A 19,651-nucleotide genomic window follows, 5' to 3' on the forward strand; every position below is an offset into this window, starting at 1 on the left:
GCCATTTTTCCGGTGATATTTACAATAATTTTTAGGATTTTTACCAGTATTGGTGTACTCCCCCCCTTTTGGTTCGGGGTATGAAATGCTCCGTTTGTGTTGACTGTTCTCGATCCACATAAGTACTTCACTTTTAGAAGCATTGAGAGGCGTGAAAGAGGTGACAAATGCCGATTTGTTCTTAGAACCTTTTCGCCGACCTCTAGAGGAGGAATCCTGGTGCTTGTCCTTTTCTCTATCTCGATGGCGAGAATCGCCTCTGTCCTTTCTATGCGGAGATAGAGATTCGCGGCGAATGTCATCCACCTCCATAAAGTCCTTGCAGCGCTCTATTAGTTCTGCCATGCTGGTAGGCTTCTTGTGAATTAGATCCTCCTGTAAACTTTTACAAGTGGTATTTTTTACCAGAGATTCCACTGCCATGGAGATATCTACATCCACAATTTGTATACACAATTTGTTGAAGGAGTTTATATAATCTCGAAGGGATTCATTCGCCTTCTGCTTTAATTCAAAGAGCTTCCTGGATTTGACCACTGGAGGGATACAGCCAGCGAATTTAGCGCAAAACTCTCTGCTTAGTTGGTCCCAACTATCAATCGAGCCAGGAGGCAATGATTGGAACCAGCCATAAGCGGGATCTCCTAACGTGGTGACAAACATTTTGCATAGCACTGGCTCGGTTGCACGATTGAGGCGAAGCAATATTCGGTATTTTCTGACATGTGCCTCCGGGTTGTCAGCACCTGTGTATATAGCGAGATTAGGTATTTTAAAATGCCTATCCGTCTCCTTCGCTTCAATCCAAGCCGTGAAGGGCGAATCACGATTGGCGAATGGGTTATGCCTGGCATTCTCCTCATTCATGCGGAGCACCGCTGCTCGAACTCTGTCATCAAAATTCTCCGGATCCGCCCTTGGGCGACCCTTCCGTGGAGATCTGCTTGGAGAAGATGACGAACTGGATCCCGAAGACGGATCCGAGGGTGATTGTCCGTCACGTCCGCCTCCGCCTCCATGCCCACCTCCACCTCCACCTCCACCTCCTTCGCTTGGAGGAGCCTGACCGTTATCTCCTCCAGCGCCTCCTGAAGGAATATGCTCATTATTTCCCTGGTGTGGTGGTGGTGGTGGCAGCCCACTTGGATGTGGTGTGACTACTGGCCTTTTACTCTGCCTACGTCCAGTAGATGGGGGTGACCTGCCTCTACGGGAAGATCTCGCTTTTCGGGGCGAAGGTGATTCAGACCGCCTACTTTTCTCCTTTCTACGCTTCTTATGCTTCCGCCCTTCTGATCCACCCATGGAGAGGTTTGTCCGCGGTCGCCTTGGGATATCTGATCCGCCCAGATCAATCCTCTGGCTAGTGGATCCGCCCACCAGAGTTTGAGTGGTTCTTTGACTCCCTCCTGCGCCAGCAGGAAATAACTCTCGATTGATCGGTCGTTCTCCTAACGCCGTCGTGGTGGTTACCATGGATTCCATATTATGGGCTTGGAGAAATGAAGAATTGTGGGCATTTGGCCCCAGAGTCATCTGGGGCCAAGAAGATATTGTAGATGAAGGCGACAAACTTCAAAACGGGGGAATGATCATAAATGACCGTAGGCGATCACCTGTTTCTGAGCCAAACTTTTCCCTTATAGCTTCTACACACATGTTGATGAATGCGTCCGGAGGCATACTACTTTCAGCGTGCGCTGGAGGAGCATTGGAATCAGTGCGACCAACACTAGTTATTAGTGGTGTCTCAACCCTTGAGGAGGGGTTATGATCTCCATTTGTCATATTTCTTTTAATCGTGAGTGAAAACCCTTTATTTGTTTAAGGATTCCACCTTCACCGCACCAATTGATAACTTGTGGAAAAATCCTTGATCGGAGCACTTCCCTGTGAGGCGTCGTTGGGATCGGTGGGGGACACTCCGATGCCAAAGTCAGTAATATTTCTGAGAATAAACTGTAAGCACAAAAGTAGAGAATCAGTAAGTGTATCTTGATAGCCTAAGGATGTAGGCTATATATAGCTTGGAAGTCGTAACCTTTGGCAACCAGAAAGTCTCCATTAATGCTCCATTAATGGCGGTTATAAGTTATCCTTAAACTGACGGTTTAGCTAATTGATAGCTCATTAATGGCCTTTATGGCCGAGTCGGCTTTAGCTGTTACAGTGACGAATCAAGTAGATGAGGAGATCCGCCTTATAGGTTCGCCAACGGATCTCTTTGAGTGGGATCGTGGAGATCCGCCATCCGGATCTCCTTTGGGGATTAATACGCGGCGTTCTCTAGGTGAATATCCCTTTTGGTCCTTAGGATAATATCTCAATGTTATCAAACTCGAACCACGAACTTGTATTACTGGTCACGTTGTTCCTATGCCGAAATTATTCGGGAGGAAGAATGATTAATCCACGATCTAAGGACGAAGTCTCCTTATAGAGAGAGAGCGACGCCTAATACTACAGAGAGAGGGAGAGAAAATATGTCTCTTAATTCTCCTCTTGTATCATGTCTAACGTAGGTCTCTTTATATAGGCTAAGGTTTCATTGTTCTATAAAGATTAGAAACTATTAATTCTAGCTCAACTAGTATTGCAATTAAATAATTACTTCATCAACTAGGATTCCTATTATCTAATAACACAATTAGATATAATGCTAGTTCGCTAATTCGCAATCCACCTGAATCCGTATTAACATGGGCATATAATTTCTACAATAACAATTAGTCAATGAAAATTGGCATGTAGTTAAAGAGACTGGGTTAAGGTGATTACGGATGAAGCTAGTAAAGGGAATCCGGATTTTGCTTCAGCAGGAGTGCTTATTCGGGATGGTAATGGTGCTTGGTTAGGAGCTTTATAGTGAATTTTGAAATATGCACAATGTTCCTTGCAGAACTTTGGGGATTGTATTTCGGACTGGGATAAAGGTTATAAGGGGTGGTTGTTGAAATAGACCCGAGCTCCGACATAGTAATTGGGAAGTGAAGTTTACACATGTCTATCATGGAGGGAACTATGAAGCACGGATTCTTCCCCGTGGTCGCCGTGGCCGTGTCGGACTCGCCGGACTCGGGGACTTGATGGGGACTCGGCGGGACACGGTTGTGACCCGACAGGGACACGGATGGGACTCGGCAGTGACACGGCGGGGACTCGTTAGGACACGGCGGGGACTCGGCTAATGGTAAAAATATGTAAAAGTTTAGGGTTTTTTTTTAAAATCTTTTAAAACCTATGGTTCAATTATAAAATTTGACAAAAAAAAACCAAAACTACATCTAATTCTCAGCTGTGTATCGCGATTATAAATGCTTCGAGCTTCTTTCTCTTCATTCTTCGATTTGTTTTGTGATTTAGTAAGTTTTTTTTATATATTTTATATTTAATATATATAGAATTAATTATATAGAATTTGCCGTGTCCCGCCGCATCCGTGTCTTATATTTTCTAAAAATGTCGTTTGCCGTGTCCGCACCCGTGTCCGCACCCGTGTCCGCATCCGTGTCCGCACCCGAGTCGGTGCTTCATAGGGAGGGAATCAAGCAACTGGTTGGATGATAAATTTTGCAGTCTCTTACTTTGAATCATTACGAGTGTGGTACACCCAAAATATTCTCTTTGATGATCGGAATGACTGAGCTTCGACGAGAATGGTTACTACTTGGACTTTTTTTTTTTTTTTTCTGTTTCTTTAATGTTTTTTTTTCTTTCTACTTGTTTGTTGTGCTTGATGGCTCCCACTCCATCAAAAAAAAAAAGTAATCGTTATCTACAAACATTAAATTGAATCAAATATTCTAAATATAATTGAGTGAATGCCAAAATAATAGATGGGAAAGTAAATACAAATTACAAAATGATATGTCAGATTATAAAACACAAACAAACATTTTGATACGTACGAAGCTAAATTTTGCATACACAAACATTTTGTTGATAAAGCTTTTTTCTTATAAATCTAAGAATAATTCCCTCTTTATTTTACGCACATTTTCATGTCTTGTATCTCTTACAAAATGTCAATTTTAGGTATGCATTTCCATTTCATTTTTCTATAGACACTAATACGTATACATGACATTATGTTTTCTTTTTATTATTATTAAACACACCCAGCACCCCAACGTGATACAGATAAATGTTGAATGTGTTGGTTTTAATCTTAAACCAACAAAAGAACTTCTCAAATCTAGCTTGAAGGAGTAAATCCAAGAGGTTTGAACTTTGCTCTACAATGAAGGTTGGATTTTTTATTGAATGATAAAAGATGCTTCATTACAAAGAAAATGAGGCTTATATACCTCTCCTAAAGACAAGCAAATGACTAAAGTACTCTAACTAGGGTTACAACCTATGAAGCACCGATTCAGGTGCGGACATTGGTGCGGCAAACAACATTTTAAGAAAATATAAGATACGGGTGGAGCATGACATGACAAATTTATATAATTAATTTTATATATATTACATATAAAAATATAAAAATATAAAAAAAAAACTTGATAAATTACAAATTACTTATAAACCATAAAAACACATCCATAATAAGATATAACTCATTAATTCATCAAAAACAGCACCTAATACTTCAAATAAAATTAAAAATCAAACCAAAGAATTTTAGGTTTTTTTGACAACAATCGCAGGAGAAGAAAAAAGCCCTAAAAGTTTAGAATCGCGATAACAACATATGAGAATTAGATGTATTTTAGGTTTTTTTTTGTCAAATTTTGTAATTGAACCATATGTTTTAAAAAAAATTAAAAAAACCCTAAACTTTTACATTTTTTTCACCATTAGCCATGTCCCTCCGTGTCACTCATGTGTCACTGCCGAGTCCTCGCTGTGTCACTACTATGTCCCCATCGAGTCCCATGTCAATGTCGAGTTCCGTCGTGTCCCCGATGAGTTTCTGAGTCCGGCACCGCCACGACAACCCCGGGGAAGAGTCTGTGCTTCATAGGTTACAACTCAATAAGGTAAAGGTAAGGGTAAAGAGGGGATAAAGGGGTAAATGGCATTTAGGTTATTATCTTTAAATGACAAGATAGTAAATATAGTAATGGCAAAAACAGTAAATTACAGAATTGAGCAGAAAACTGATGCTTTTGTCTCTTTATCCAGATTGATGCAGAAATTGTGCCACCTTGCTTGTGGCCTCCTTCAGCGTCCAGTCCTTCGCCTATCATCGAAGTTCACTCGGCGTGTGGACAGTGGCACATGCTGAGTGAATTAGTTGAAAAACTTTCAAGAGCTTTTCTTTAGGCCCACACGGTGTGTGCCCCTGGTGACACGCCGTGTGGGAAGGCAAACTCACACAACTGATTTCTTTTCAGCCTCACACGACATGTGGTTGCTGGCACATGGCGTGTGAGGTCCTTTTCCTCCACCCTTTGTCTTCGTGTTCGAGATGTCCGTATGATTCTCCCTTTTTTCAAAGGAGTTAGACCCCAACGCATCCGTGGTAGTTGCAAGAGGACCATCTCGTTTCCATAGACTCAAGTCTCGCACATTAAAAGAAGTTGACATCTTCCCGAGCCAATTGGAGAGGGCTATATAATAGGCATTGACACTCACTTTCTTGGTCACCTTGTATGAACCGTACTTCCTCGGTCTAAGCTTACTACTCGGGGAACTAGCAAGATCTCCTTGCTTAGTTATACTATTACTTCATCCCCGACTTCAAATTGGAGATCTCTATGATGTTCATCCACCTTAGCCTTTAGCTTGATATTCCGTTTCTCGATGCTTTGCTTCACCTTTTGGTGCATTTGGTGATAGTCATAGGCAAGGTTTTGGACTGCTAGGCTCTTCTTCTCTTCCTTGGGGTGTCCCGAATGTCAAGCATGTGATTTGGGGTCTTAGGGTACACAACTTCAAAAGGTGTCTTCCTCGTGGTTGAGCTTATAGTAGCATCGTATGCAAACTCCTCTTGTACCAACATATTATCCCACATCTTCGGCTTGTCCCGACACTTACTCCTCAAGAGATTACCTAAGGTTCGGTTGACCACTTCCATTTGTCCATCGGTTTACGGATGTGCGATGGTGCTAAACTTCAAAGTAGTACCAAGAAGAGCCCATATAGTACGCCAAAAGTGGCTAATGAACTTTGTATCTCTATTCGACACTATGCTTTTAGGAACAACATGCAACCGTACTACCTCCGGAAAGAACAATTTGGCAATCGTCGTGGCATCATTTGTCTTACAGTATGGAATGAAGTGTGTCATCTTGGAAAACCGATCCACCACCACAAAGATATAATCCATACCTTGCTGAGTTTTAGGTAGCCCCAACACAAAATCCATGGATTAGTCTTCCCATATTGACTCCAGAACCGGTAATGGCAAAAGCAAACTCACATTTGTGGCATTTCCCTTAGACGTTTGGCAATCTCCACATCGCTCCATAATGTAAGCTACATCTCTCATTAGCCTTGGTCAATAGTATCGATAACTCACGGCTTTGAAAGTCTTGTCTCTCCTAAAGTTTCCCCCAAGGTTCCTCCATGGAGATCTCGTATCACTTGCTCCCAGATAGACGTGCAAGGTAGATACAATTGATTTTCCTTCATGAGATATCCATCATATAATTGATACTCGCTGTCCCCGATCTTTGCACTTCTCCCAAATAACTCCAAAATTTGGATCCTCCCGATAATCCCCTTTGATGTTCTTAATACAATCTAGCTCAATGGCCACTATTTTGAGGAGCACTACTCTCTGATTTAGAGCGTCCGCTACTTTGTTTTGTTGTCCCGCCTTGTGGAGAAGCTTATAAGGAAATTTTTCCATGAAAGCGAACCACCTTGCATGCATACAACTTCAGAGCTTGATGGTCAGTATAGAGAATGAACTCCTTGCCCACGAGGTAGTGTTCCTACATCTTCAAAGTCCGGACCACCGCATAGAACTCTTTATCGTAGGTGGTCCATTTTTGTCTTGATTCACATAATTTCTCGCTAAAATATGCAATGAGCATCTTTTGTTGCATCAACACACCCCCAACTCCTACTCCATTTCCATCGCACTCCACTTGACACGACTTATCAAAGTTTGGAAAAGCTAACATCGTAGCCCTGCTTAGCTTTTCTTTTATCAATGCAAAACTATCCTCTTGTTCATCTTCCAATTTGAAGTCTTTCTCCTTCTTCAAACATTCGGTTAGTGGTGTCACAATGACACTAAAATTTCGTATGAACCGTCTATAGAAGGTAGACAAACCATGAAAGCTCCTAATGTCACCCACATTCCTTGGAGTTGGGCACACCCGAACAGCTCTCACTTTCTCTTTATCAACTCGAATACCATCTTCGCTCACCACATACCCAAGAAATATTAAGCTCTCCATAACAAAATCACACTTCTTAGAATTAGTATATAACTGATTTTCTCTCAACAAATCCAACACCACTTTCAAATGCTCAACATGGTCTTCCAACGTCTTGCTATGAATGAGTATGTCATCGAAGTAAACCATAACAAACTTACCAATGACGGGATGAAGAACTTGATTCATAAGCCTTATAAATGTGCTAAGAGCATTAGTCATCCCGAATGGCATCATCAACCACTCATACAATCCATCCCGTGTCTTAAACATCGTCTTCCACTCATCCCCGACTCTAATATGGATTTGGTGATATCCACTCCTCAAGTCAATCTTAGAAAAGACTTTCGAACCGCTGAGTTGGTCCAACATGTCATCAAGTCTTGGTATCGAAAACTTATACTGAATAGTGATATTGTTAATGACCCTACTATACAAAACACATTTGCTATGAACCGTCCTTCTTTGGCATTAGCAAAGCCGAAACCGTACATGGGCTCATACTCTCTCTCACGTACTCTATCTTCACCAACTCCTCAACCTCTTCTCATAATCTCACTCTCTTTGGGACTCATCCAATAATGAATGAGACTAGGTAGACTAGTCCCCGACACAAGATCAATATAGTGCTGAATATCCCTTAAAGGTGGTAGCCCATGAGGTAATTCTTCTGGAAATAGATTGCCATACTCCTCTAGTATTCGGCCCATTTCTTTCGACAACTCTCTCTCTTATTCTTCACCACATGCCTTTCTACTCACATGGACCATTACTACATAAACTGTTTGGCTTTCCTCACACTCGTTGATAAACTCCTTGTGAGTTGGACAAACCACTAATGTAGCATTCTTCTTAGCTTTTGGTTCCCCAACCATAGGTGTGAGCACATATTGAACACAATCTTTCACAAACTGATACATGTTCCTCCTCCCAGCATGTGTAGCATCTCGATCGAATTGCCATGGCATGCCCAAAAGCAAATGGCATGCATCCATGTCCACTACGTCATAATATACCTCATCACAATATTCTCCTATAACAAGAGGCACTTTGCATCGTTGAGTCACTTTCAGCTCTCCCACGGTTTTAATCCATCCCACACTATAGGGATTCAGATGCACTTCTATAACCAAGCCAAAATTTTGAGCCGTAACATCACTAATGATGTTCTTTTGACTTCCACTATCAATTATCACATTGCACTTCACTTCTTGCACAAGACAACAAGTGCGGAAGAGTTGGTGCCGTTGGTCCTCCTTAATTCGGTTGGAGACCAACAATCTCCTCGTAACATGGACATCATGGTCAACTTCATAACCCCCATCATCCTTATCTTTAATAGGCTCACAAAACGCATCCTCACCATACTCATACCTTTCCACCACATTCGCACTTCGTCTTTTAGGATACTCATTGGAACGACGTCTCAGCTCATTACATCGGAAACACTTGAATGGAGCCGGTTTAGCATAGGGATTTTATCCCTAGGAGGTGGTTGTGCCCCCTATAGGGCCTTGTATCCCCACTAGTTGTCTTGCTCACTATAGGGGTCTTGGTTCCGATTGTGCTAGCTACACTCTTCCCTTTATCATTGCCCTTGGAAACCTCCCTTCCGACATACGACCCATCACTTTCGGATCTTCTATAACCATCTCGTGCCTTTACACTTAATTGGAATTTGGCCTTCATAGCAAGATTTCGAGCATCTTGCACCCGGATGACCATTTGCGTTCCATCTTTGTCTTGGATGTTATATCTCAGCCCTTCAAGATACCTTAAAGTATTTTGGTTTTCAGTTTTCGACAAGTTAGCCCTTGTCGAAAGCTTTAAGAGCTTCGAAGTATACGCACGCACGCTCTTTGCCTCTTGCGAACAACTCCGGTAGGAGCTATAGATGTATTGTTCGTAGTCGGGTGACAAGAATCGTTCCATCAACATAAATTTCATCTGTAACCAAGATCGTATCGGTTCCCTTCCTCCTCTTCTCATATATTCCTTAACATTGTCCCACCAAAATGAGGCTCCGACTTTTAGCCTATACACAACCAAGTGGATTTTTCTCTCATCCGGTATTCCCGCTTATTCAAAGAGCCTCTCAACCTCCGATAACCAATCAAGAAACCCTTCTATATCAAGCTCACCTCCAAATGAAGGCAAGTCAATCTTAAAGGCATCGTCTCTATCAAAATTATCGGCATACCCACCTCTAACATTCACATGCTCCATATACGGGTTTCCCCAAACACAATTCATATGCCCATGGCCAACCATACCAACATCATCATTAATACCCATATTTCTAGCAATTCTATTAGGCTCAAAATCATCAAATGCATCTCCCTCACTATCACTTTCACTATTGTGAATAACAACTTGGTTAGGACGCCTTACCTCGGGAACGCTAGGGCCCATGTGTGGTTGAACAATAGGTCACCTTTGGTGTGAAGATTGTGGTGGGGTCGGTTGTCGTTCGGATTGAGACTGAATAACCTCCTCTTGCCTCCGGTGAGGACCTCCGGCTGGTGGGGGGACGGGTATTCCGCATCTCTATCTTGAACTCCTCAAGAGAAACGAGTATTTCCATCATTCTTGTGTCATGCCTTTCGTTTTGCTCCATAAGGGCTTTTTTAAACCCTTTCATACAAGTTTACATGTCTTCAAATCTCTTCTCGACGGATTCAAATCTTTTATCAGTGGATTCCATTGCTTCTTATAGTGGACGGGGTTGAACCATTGCCAAGAAGAAGTCTCTGGGAAGGAAACTTGGCTCTGATACCAACTGATATAGATAAATGTTGAATGTGCTGGTTTTAATCTAAAACCAACAAAAGAAATTTCTTCTCGAGCCTAGCTTGAAGGAGTTAATCCCAAAGCTTTGAACCTTGCAAAGGACCAAAATACCCTACTTAGGGTTACAACTCAAAAGGGTAAAGATAGGGGTAAGGATGGGATAAAAAGGGTAAATGACATTTAGGTTATTATCCCTAAATGGCAAGATAGTAAATACAGCAATGTCAAAAACAGTAAATTACAGAATTGAGCAGAAAACCGATGCTTTTGTCTTTTTGTTCAGATTGCTGCATAAGTTGTGCCACACGACGTGTGGCCTCCTTCAGTGCCCAGTCCTTCGTCCATCATCGAATTTCACTCGGCGTGTGGCAGTGGCACATGCCGAGTGAATTAATGGGAAAACTTCCAAAAGCTTTTCTTCAGGCCCACACGGCGTGTGCCCCTAGTGACACGCCGTGTGGGAAGGCAAACTCACACATCTAATTTCTCTTCACCTTCACATGTCGTGTGGCTGCTGGCACACGATGCGTGAGGTCCCTTTTCCTTCACCATTCATGTTGGAAATGTTCGCATCGGAATGCGTAAGGCTTTACGACTTGAAGTTCGTATAATACATGCTAATTTTATCGTGTGTTCAAATTTCATTAGTAAATTTGATTGTTGTGATTTTCCACCATTTTTTGATTTTTTTTTTTTTTTTTTTTTTCAATAAATCATTATTAGTACTAGAATTCTTATTACTACTAGCTAACATAAGCTGTAATAATTTGCTGGTTGAAATTTTTTTTCTTCTTACATTCGATGGGCTTTTTGTTGCATTAATGTTTTTGCAGACTGAATTGATGATGGATTCTATTGAGCAACTTCGCCAAAAGGTGTGCAAATAATTCTTCTCTAAACTCTACTAGAAGTTTGAAAGATACGTGTCTCCTTTTAGTTTTTTAAAATCATGGAGTGAGTTATTTAATTTTCTTTTATAGTAAATTGGGTTAAATCACTATTTGATTATTTTCTTATTCAAAATGTTAGGATTTTTTTTTCCTAAACTATTATTTGGTAATATTTATTCTTCGACTTATCCAAAATATTTGGAGGTGTTTGCTTAACGGAATGAAATCCAAAAAGAGAAACAATATGAAAAAAATAAGGTGATCTCGAATTCCTTTGTCAATTTGTTTCGGTTTCAGAAAAAGTATGATATATATTTCGAATTCCTTTTGTGATTGCTTGGTTCAAAGGAGATAAATAAATCAGAATTGTTGATCGTTTTTAATAACAATTTTCATATACTGTATATATGTTCTACATTAATAAATTAGTCACGTGTAAATAAAACTAAGAAAATGAAATAAAATTAATTAAAGAAAATTCATAAATATTACTCCATTTGTGTTTTATTATATGATGTTTTGGACTTTTTAATTTGTTCATTTTTATATGACGTTTGTATTGTCAATGCACTTTTGATAATGCTTTCTCTAATCTGCCTATATTTATGTGAAGAGAGAGGTATGTTTATTAATGTAAATAATCTTAATTAAACCATAAAAATTAGGATGATAGAGAAATTTTGCATAGAAAGTAGAGATTTAGAAGAGAAGTATTAAGGGTCTGTTTGGTACGCTGTAATGCAATGTAATATAATCAAAGTTATAATGTAATCAAATGTGTAATGTAATGGAATGGAATCATGATTACATTACCATGTTTGGTTGACAAATTTTAATAAAATCCATAAAATGCAATTATCATTGCAATACGTATGTTTATATTAGTTAAATACAAGTTTCAATTTTTTTTTTCTTTTTTTTTGCATTTTTCAGATTTTCATGTTTTCTTCAATTTTTTTTTTTCATTTTTCGTTGCTTTTTTCATTTTTTCATTTCACATTTTTTCGTGTTTTTTCTCGTTTTACCATTTTCGTGTTTTTCATATGTTTTCTCGTTTTCATGTTTTTTCGTTTTTTTGCATTTTTTTCTCGTTTATCGGTTTTTCACATTTTTTCGTGCATTTTCTTGTTTTACCATTTTCGTGTATTCATATTTTTTCTCGTTTTCATGTTTTTCATTTTTTGCATTTTTCTCTCGTTTTCGGTTTTTTCACATTTTCGAATTTTTTCGGTTTTTATGTTTTCATGTTTTTTTCGTATTTCACCATTAGTAATAAAAAATACAAGGGCTAATCGTAGTGGGGATTCATAACTATTTTGTTTGTAATGCCCATTACATAAATTTGTGAAAAAAAATTGAATGATGTAATGATGATTCCATTATGACAAAAATGATATGACTAACAAAACATGGTAATGAACCTTCATTGTAATGGTCATTCCGTTACGACGTCCATTACAGCGTACCAAACGGTGTCTAAAGGTAAATTAGTCATTCTAATAGTCTCATTAATATTGTATTACGACGTCCATTACAGTGTACCAAACGGTGCCTAAGGGTAACTTAGTCATTTTAATAGTCTCATTAATATTGTATTGGTTTTGATGAAAAACCTTAAACGACATATAAAAAAGAATGGGAGAGTATATTTTAAAAAGAAAATAATCATTGTAAAATAATTAAAACTAAATAATATGATAAAATAAAAAATTTGGTCAAAATTACTTTTCAGGTAAAAAAAAAGTAGAAATAAATATAGGTATTAAAAGTAGAATTAGCCTATGGAAAAAGATAAAGATAGATAAATAAGTATAAAAAACACAAATTAAAAAGCAAAATTTGTTTAAAAATATTTTTTCAGAAAAAATTTAAAAATATATGTAAAGATTAAAAGTGAAATTAATCTAGGGATAAAGAAAAAATAAAAAAAATAAGTATATGGACCAAAATAAAAATAAAAAAGTAAAATAGAGATTAAAGTAGAATTTTATGAGAAGAATAGAGGTGTAAGATAGCAAAATAGTGGAAATGGATAAAGAAAACATTAGAGAGGTTGAGTAATGAGATTAGAGGAGCTTTGTAAACCAACATTTAAAAAAAATGGAATGATTGTATTAATAAATCAAATACTAATAAAATAAATAAAACCTCCTATTTTTCTTACTCTTTCTTAAACCTCCAAAACAAATGCTCCTAATCTTTAATCCTGATTTAGTCTTTAACCCTGATTTATTATTTGATTACATTTGCTCGATGACTACAAAATTGGTGAAATCTCAAATATCCATACTGATTTTACAAATTTTGGATAGCCAATAGATAAATATTACCAAATACTATATTTGATGGCCAAAATAAATATTTTGGGTAGATTAGAAGTGGAAAACAACATTTCGTATAGAAGGTGGCTAAATAGTGCTTCAAGCCAAGTAAATTTAAATTCAACCAATAATGTTAAACTTTAGTGTCGTAACAGTTGACTTTTGCTGATATAATAATTTAGGAAAAAAAATATATCAGTTGCTACGTGATATACTACTTAGCATTCATATTTTAATAATGCATTGTTTAATTTTTAATTTTTGTTTTATTTAATAGTTTAATTCTTTATAAAAAAAATTAAACTGTTTAATAATTCAAATAATTTGAGAATTAAATTAGTAAAAAGAATAAATTTTAAGAACTATTTAATAGTGTATTAAAATTCTACAAGTAAACACATGTTTGTAAAAATGTAGGAATAACCCAACAAGTTAGAATGTTGAATACTAGAGGCCAATTATGTTGGAGCTCACTGACTTATGATGTTCTTAGCAGGACAACGTGTTAGAAAAGGAAAATGATCTTCTAAAAGAGGAGGTAAGAGCAAGGAACCCAAAGAGTAAGCTTCCTTAATTCACGGGTAAATTACACCCATGGCCGCTAAATTCTACCTATTTTAACATTGTGTCATTGAACTTCTATTCTTAGCGGTATGATTACTGAACCTTATACTAAATTCTACCTATTTTAACCACAACATCTAAATGACCTTAAAACGAAAATTTTCAAAATTAAAGTTTTTTAAAATATCATTAACTTTTCGAATTTTTTATTTTGAAAAGCCGTCAACGGTCATTTTGAAGCGTTGAGTGGTCACTGGTGTTAAAAAGTGTAAAGTTCAGTAGTCATATAATTAAAAATTGAAATTCAGTGGCTACATTGTTAAAATGAGTAAAATTCAGTGGCCATGAATGCAATTTACCCATTAGTTGACGGTAATAAGAAATAAAGAATAGGTTTTATCAATCCATGTATATATATGGATTCAGTCTAGCAGTGGTAATTATCGAGTTCGTGTTGTCAATTTTTGGATCAGTGTCAAATAAGTCAACTCTAATCCAAATAAAAAAAATTCATGTCATAATCGTATTAATCTAATCAGATTATGTCGGTTTTGTGTCTTGTTTTGGATCACTTATATAATTTTACTATGTAAATGTGTTAATGACGACTTTTAAAAATATAAGATGATGTAGTAATATTTTTAAATATTTAATATCATTTTTGGATTAGTGTGTTAGCGCTAACAATATAAAAGTCCGCTAATATCATATTAGAGATCATGTAATGTATTTACAAGTCACATTTTATTTTACCATCTTTGTTAAGGATGACTTGTAATAATATAACAATAATTTTAAATATTCGTGTCGATTTAGCATATCAACTCTAACCCAACGCAAAGATTTACGTGTCAATCTCGTGTCAACCCAAAAATAACACAATACCTACTAAGATAAGATCAAAAACTAAAATCATATGTCGATTTCGTATCGTGTGTATTTTTAGCTCCTCTAATTCAACCCTTCCAACTTACACCTAAATAGATTTTTTTTAACTTTTAAAACGATCTTTTCGCCACCTCAACATGCTTAAAACTTACCAATCTACCACCTTCAATGAACTTGTTTAATAAATCTTTTAACCATCTTATCTTATTTAAAACAACTTTTCCGCTACCTCAACTTTCTTAAGATGCTAGTGAATCCGGGGTGTACAGTACTACCAGGTTGGAAATAAGAAGTTAATGACAATAGCAATTTAAGCAAGTTGAGTTGAGTTGATGAAAAGAGTTGTTCTAAAATCATTAGGCATTTAGCTAGGAAGCACCGACACCGGTTGGAAAGAGTTGTGCAGCAAACGATATTTTTAGAAAAATATGAGACACTCATAAATAACATCTATTAGTCATTATAAACCATAAATAACATCTATATTAAATCATTCTTAGTTTTTATATATATATATATATATCAAGCTCTACTTAATGATTTAATGCCTAAACTGCTAGTGAATGTTGCACCTGTGTTCCCCGAGTGTCCCCATTAAAAAAAAAAAAAAAAGCTTAATACATCAACAACCCTTTGAACTTATCCAAAAAAATTGATTGGCCCCTGAACTTATATGTTATCTCGTTAGTCCCTAAACTTGCTTAAAATAACCTATTTGCCACCTGAATTTGTTTAAAGTGGTTTATTGGTCTCCTGAACTTGCTTATAGTGGTTTATTTGCCCCTGGACTTGTTTAAAGTGATATACATTGCAATTTGCCTCAATCTGTAAAAAAATCAAGACTTAAAAAATAAAGGTCTAATTCGCGATTCTAAGTCTTCAAAACATATTAACTTTCTGTTTTGTACATCGTTATAGCGTTTTTATAGATTTAGGGACTTAATCATGACACTTTAAACAAGTTTAGAGGGCTATTGAAACACCATGTAAGTTTAGAAGGTCAAACAATCTTTTTGGACAAGTTCAGGGGCAGGTGATGTATTAATTCAAAAAGAAAAGAAAAAGAGGAGACACTTATTTTGGAGTGCCAAGTGTGTATCCCCGAAATGTCGGAGTGTTTAGAATGTCCGACACTCATACATTAACCTTCTAGAAGTGTCGGTGTTCCGTAGGCAGTATATATGAAGATTTAAGGCTAAAGAATATAATTGAAATGATGAAATTGCCTGTGATTTATAGATTGAAGCAACGAAGAACAATGATGATGAAGTGAATGGGCAAAGCAACCAGCCAACTCTACGTTTACTTCACTAATTCGCATCCAGAAAGGATTTGCTTGCACAGCCTTTTCATTTTAATTAGCTGTTCAACTTACCTTCTACCATATATATATATATATATTGTCGAGGAAGAGGTACTATGTGTATTTGTAATTTATGTTCTTGTCCTAATCTATACATAAATTTGTTGTATAACTATGAATTTGTATGATTATTAGTTTGTTGTAAGGTATTTAACTAAATCGGGTCATTGAATTCGATAGAGTATGATACGGTTGATTCTGCAGAGTAGTGCTCGTGAGAAATGACTTTGAGTATAAGCCTTGGTGTGGGTATATTTGTAAATTGTCACTTTGCTCTTAGAAGCTCTTTTTCTTATCCCACGTGGGAAACTTTAGAGTATATAAAGGTTTGGGCTTTATAAGTCTTTAAATTATATTTAGTGGGTTTTGGCAAATATACCACATGTATGAACTCGTTCGCGCGACGCCCGACCGGACCGGACCGGGCCCGGATTTTATTTTTAATTTTCTTCACAATATCCGTTTTACTCATTTGAAGTTTTCTTCAACAAACTATTTGGTCAAAATAACGAATCCTGCTTTTTCTCTTATTCTATCTCCTCAACTGCACGTTTTAACGTTCAGATTTTCACAACTATTATATATTCGTTGGTTTTCAGCTTTGTGAATATACAGTTTTAATCTCTTCTCTTCACAAACTTTCTTGTTGTTCCAATACTTTCGACTTTGAGTGCACAAGTTCGAAAGCCTATCTGTTTAACCTTGGGGAGCGATCGGATTTCAGATTCCGTCTGCCGAAATCGCTTTCAATGTAGTGGCTCCTTCCACGGCACAGTTCGATTTCCGTTTCAATTTGCGATAAGTGTTTTTCTGTAACCCCAATTCTTTTCTTACAGTGCTCTGACGTCTGCAGGATTTTTCTGGTGTATGAAGTAAGATAGAAAAATGATTAAAACGAGGCCTTTGATAGGTGACTCCACTCTGATGTCTAAGTTAGGAGGGTATAGGATTAAGAGCATAAGTCAATTGAGAGTAATTGCAATGGATAAGTATATGTGCCTTCACTATGGAGTCATGTTCTATTTATAGGGAGTTCAAGCGTAAACCATCAGTCGGTGTTAGATCCTTCCCCTTAGTTTCTACGGAGGACGAGAGTTATCTTCTCAGTGGTGGATATCTTTTAGGTAGTTAGTAATATACATGAATTGAGATTCCTTAATCTTAAGTGTGATGGAAGGATCCAGATCCAAAAAGGATTTGGAAAGCATCTCATTGGTCCATGTATCTTGATGAATGAAAATTGATCACCTCAAATAAGGTATGTTAAAACGGTAGTCTGATAATAAACAAGGAATATTTTTGTCTTTATATTACACAATATATATTTGGGCTTACTCATTCTAAAAAGTACCCCAAAGAGTAAGGATTGTCTGACATATATAAGTAGTCATTTAGCTCATTTGTTAAACAATATGAGATATTTAACACTTTCCTCTCGTGCTCAATTCATTTAGAGTGTGAAACTAATATCAATGGGGAGCCAATGTAATGACTATGAACCATGTAAACAAAGACCATAGTTATCTCAAAAGGTCTCTTAAAAGATTAGGATTATCTCGTACCAGTGGCGGAGCCAGGACTTCATGCTTAGAATGACTGATTTTAACATGAAAAGTGTAGACATTTAATTTTTTATAAGTTGAACGTTAATTTTCTAAATTAAAACTTTTAAACAAGTATATTATTTTTTATAAATTGAATATTTAAATTGACATTTTGATTAAAGAAAAAATTAAAATTAATAAATAATAATAATGAAAAATATAATTAAATTAGATAATATTATTGATATTTTTAATGGGAATGAGGTTTAAGGGGGAAAATCACAAGAGGATAAGATTATAATTGGATAAAAACACATTTTGGGAGTTTTAAGGGAAAAAATTTACTCAAAAAATGGGATGAAAACTGAAAAGAGAGAGAAGATTCGAACATGAACCAATTGGTTTCAGAAGTGTTATCAATTACCACTAAGACCAATTGTACAAACTTTTTTATGTTATATAATCACGTCTTATATTATAAGTACTAATTTTAACTATTTTGGAAGCTGCTCGGGGTTGAACCACTGTTCCTCGAGAGTGTTCCGGCAGGCCGAAGGGTCGATCGATCCTCCCCACCCCCTCTGGCTCCGCCCCTGTCTCGCACATATATAGGAAATCATTTAACTCCTTTGTTAAATGATAACAAGCACCTAAATATCCCATAGAGACACATCATAAACTCTAGGCCGAGAGTTCAATGTCGACTCACAGAGACCTGAATAGGGAGGATTGCTGAATATGAAATGCCCATGTACATGTTACCTCACTTGACACAAAAATTTGGTGTTAGTAATATAATTATAAAGGATAAAACGATAAGCTAATTGAAAAAATTCCGAAAACTAGTTTTTTTAAATGAGATGTTTGAATCAAAAAAGTTATTTCAAACATCTTTTCATTAAACACCATTATTAGAGTTTGCTAGTCAAAAACCTTTCATTTTACCCGAAACCTCTCTTTGCCAAACATTGGCATAATGTTTTCCTTCATGAAAAAAATAGAAGAGTTTTCACATAGATTTGACTCATTAAAAAATTATGAAATCCTTCCTGAAAAAAAAAAGGTTATGAAGTCGATTTTAGATGTAGTGTGTTTTTCGTTATTAGGCTAAAAATAGTTTGAAGCCTTGGCTTCTATTACTCTATCTCGAACTATGATATTGAAGATATAGTTTTAACATTTATCTAATGTACTTCTGAATTGTAATTTTTTAATTATTTATATCGAAATAAACTATTTTTCTATGAATAAAATAATTATTTTCTTTATATCGAGATGTATATTTTTATGAATAAAACAATTATCATTCTTTAAAAAAAAAAAAGCAGTTGAAAAATTTAACAACCTCAAAATGCATTTTTTAATTATTATTCTTTCACATGGCTTGGTGGAGGTATAGTCTGTAGTATCGTTTGACATCGGAACCACTTCAACAAGTAGCATATATATATATGAATTAGTCAACATGTCTTTTGAAGTTGATATATATTAGTCAACATGACTTTTGAAGTTGATAGATACAGTTTAAGGGGTTTTTAGTTATTTCATTTTCTCTTTTTGTTTGCTTTTTCGCTTTAAAATTAGAATTTTAAGTATTTAGTTAGATTAGGGGTATAAACGAGCCGAGCTGAATCTTAGGTAGGCTCGGTATTGACTCGTCAATATCTCGAACTGAGCTTCAACGGGCTTTGACCGAGCCGAGCTTTTATCGAGCTTCTAACAAGTTTTAACCAAATTCTTCATACATGTATAGAATAAGTAGCATAGAAAAGAAAAAAACCTTATAACATACTTTATATGAGTTTAAAATATTTATAAAGAAAAATAATCATGTTATTGTCGAGATTCTAGAATAGTAAATAATATTTGTGGTCGGAAAACACAAATTCGGAGAAAAATTTCAAACAATCAAATATATATTAAAGTTTCTAATATATTTTGTTCCGTATCAAAA

The 19,651-nt window shown here is 36.4% G+C and overlaps 1 protein-coding gene across 5 annotated transcripts in view; it reads left to right on the plus strand.

Moving 5' to 3' along the window:
• LOC136229551 (agamous-like MADS-box protein AGL31) overlaps positions 1–16,472 on the plus strand; it is a 50,589-nt gene extending 34,117 nt beyond the window's left edge. The window contains exons 5-7 of one of the 5 annotated variants that reach the window (XM_066018413.1): positions 10,961–11,002; positions 13,832–13,876; positions 16,030–16,469. In XM_066018413.1, the coding sequence (XP_065874485.1) occupies positions 10,961–11,002; positions 13,832–13,876; positions 16,030–16,104 (162 nt within the window). In that variant the 3' untranslated portion in view covers positions 16,105–16,469. Of the gene's footprint in view, positions 1–10,960; positions 11,003–13,831; positions 13,899–16,029 lie in introns of all 5 variants that reach the window. The other 4 variants (XM_066018416.1, XM_066018414.1, XM_066018417.1 and 1 more) reach the window with 4 other exon arrangements.
• Positions 16,473–19,651: the final 3,179 nt, after the last annotated feature.

This window comes from Euphorbia lathyris, chromosome 5, assembly GCF_963576675.1.
Source record: "Euphorbia lathyris chromosome 5, ddEupLath1.1, whole genome shotgun sequence".
In the NCBI taxonomy this organism is placed as follows: Eukaryota; Viridiplantae; Streptophyta; class Magnoliopsida; order Malpighiales; family Euphorbiaceae; genus Euphorbia; species Euphorbia lathyris.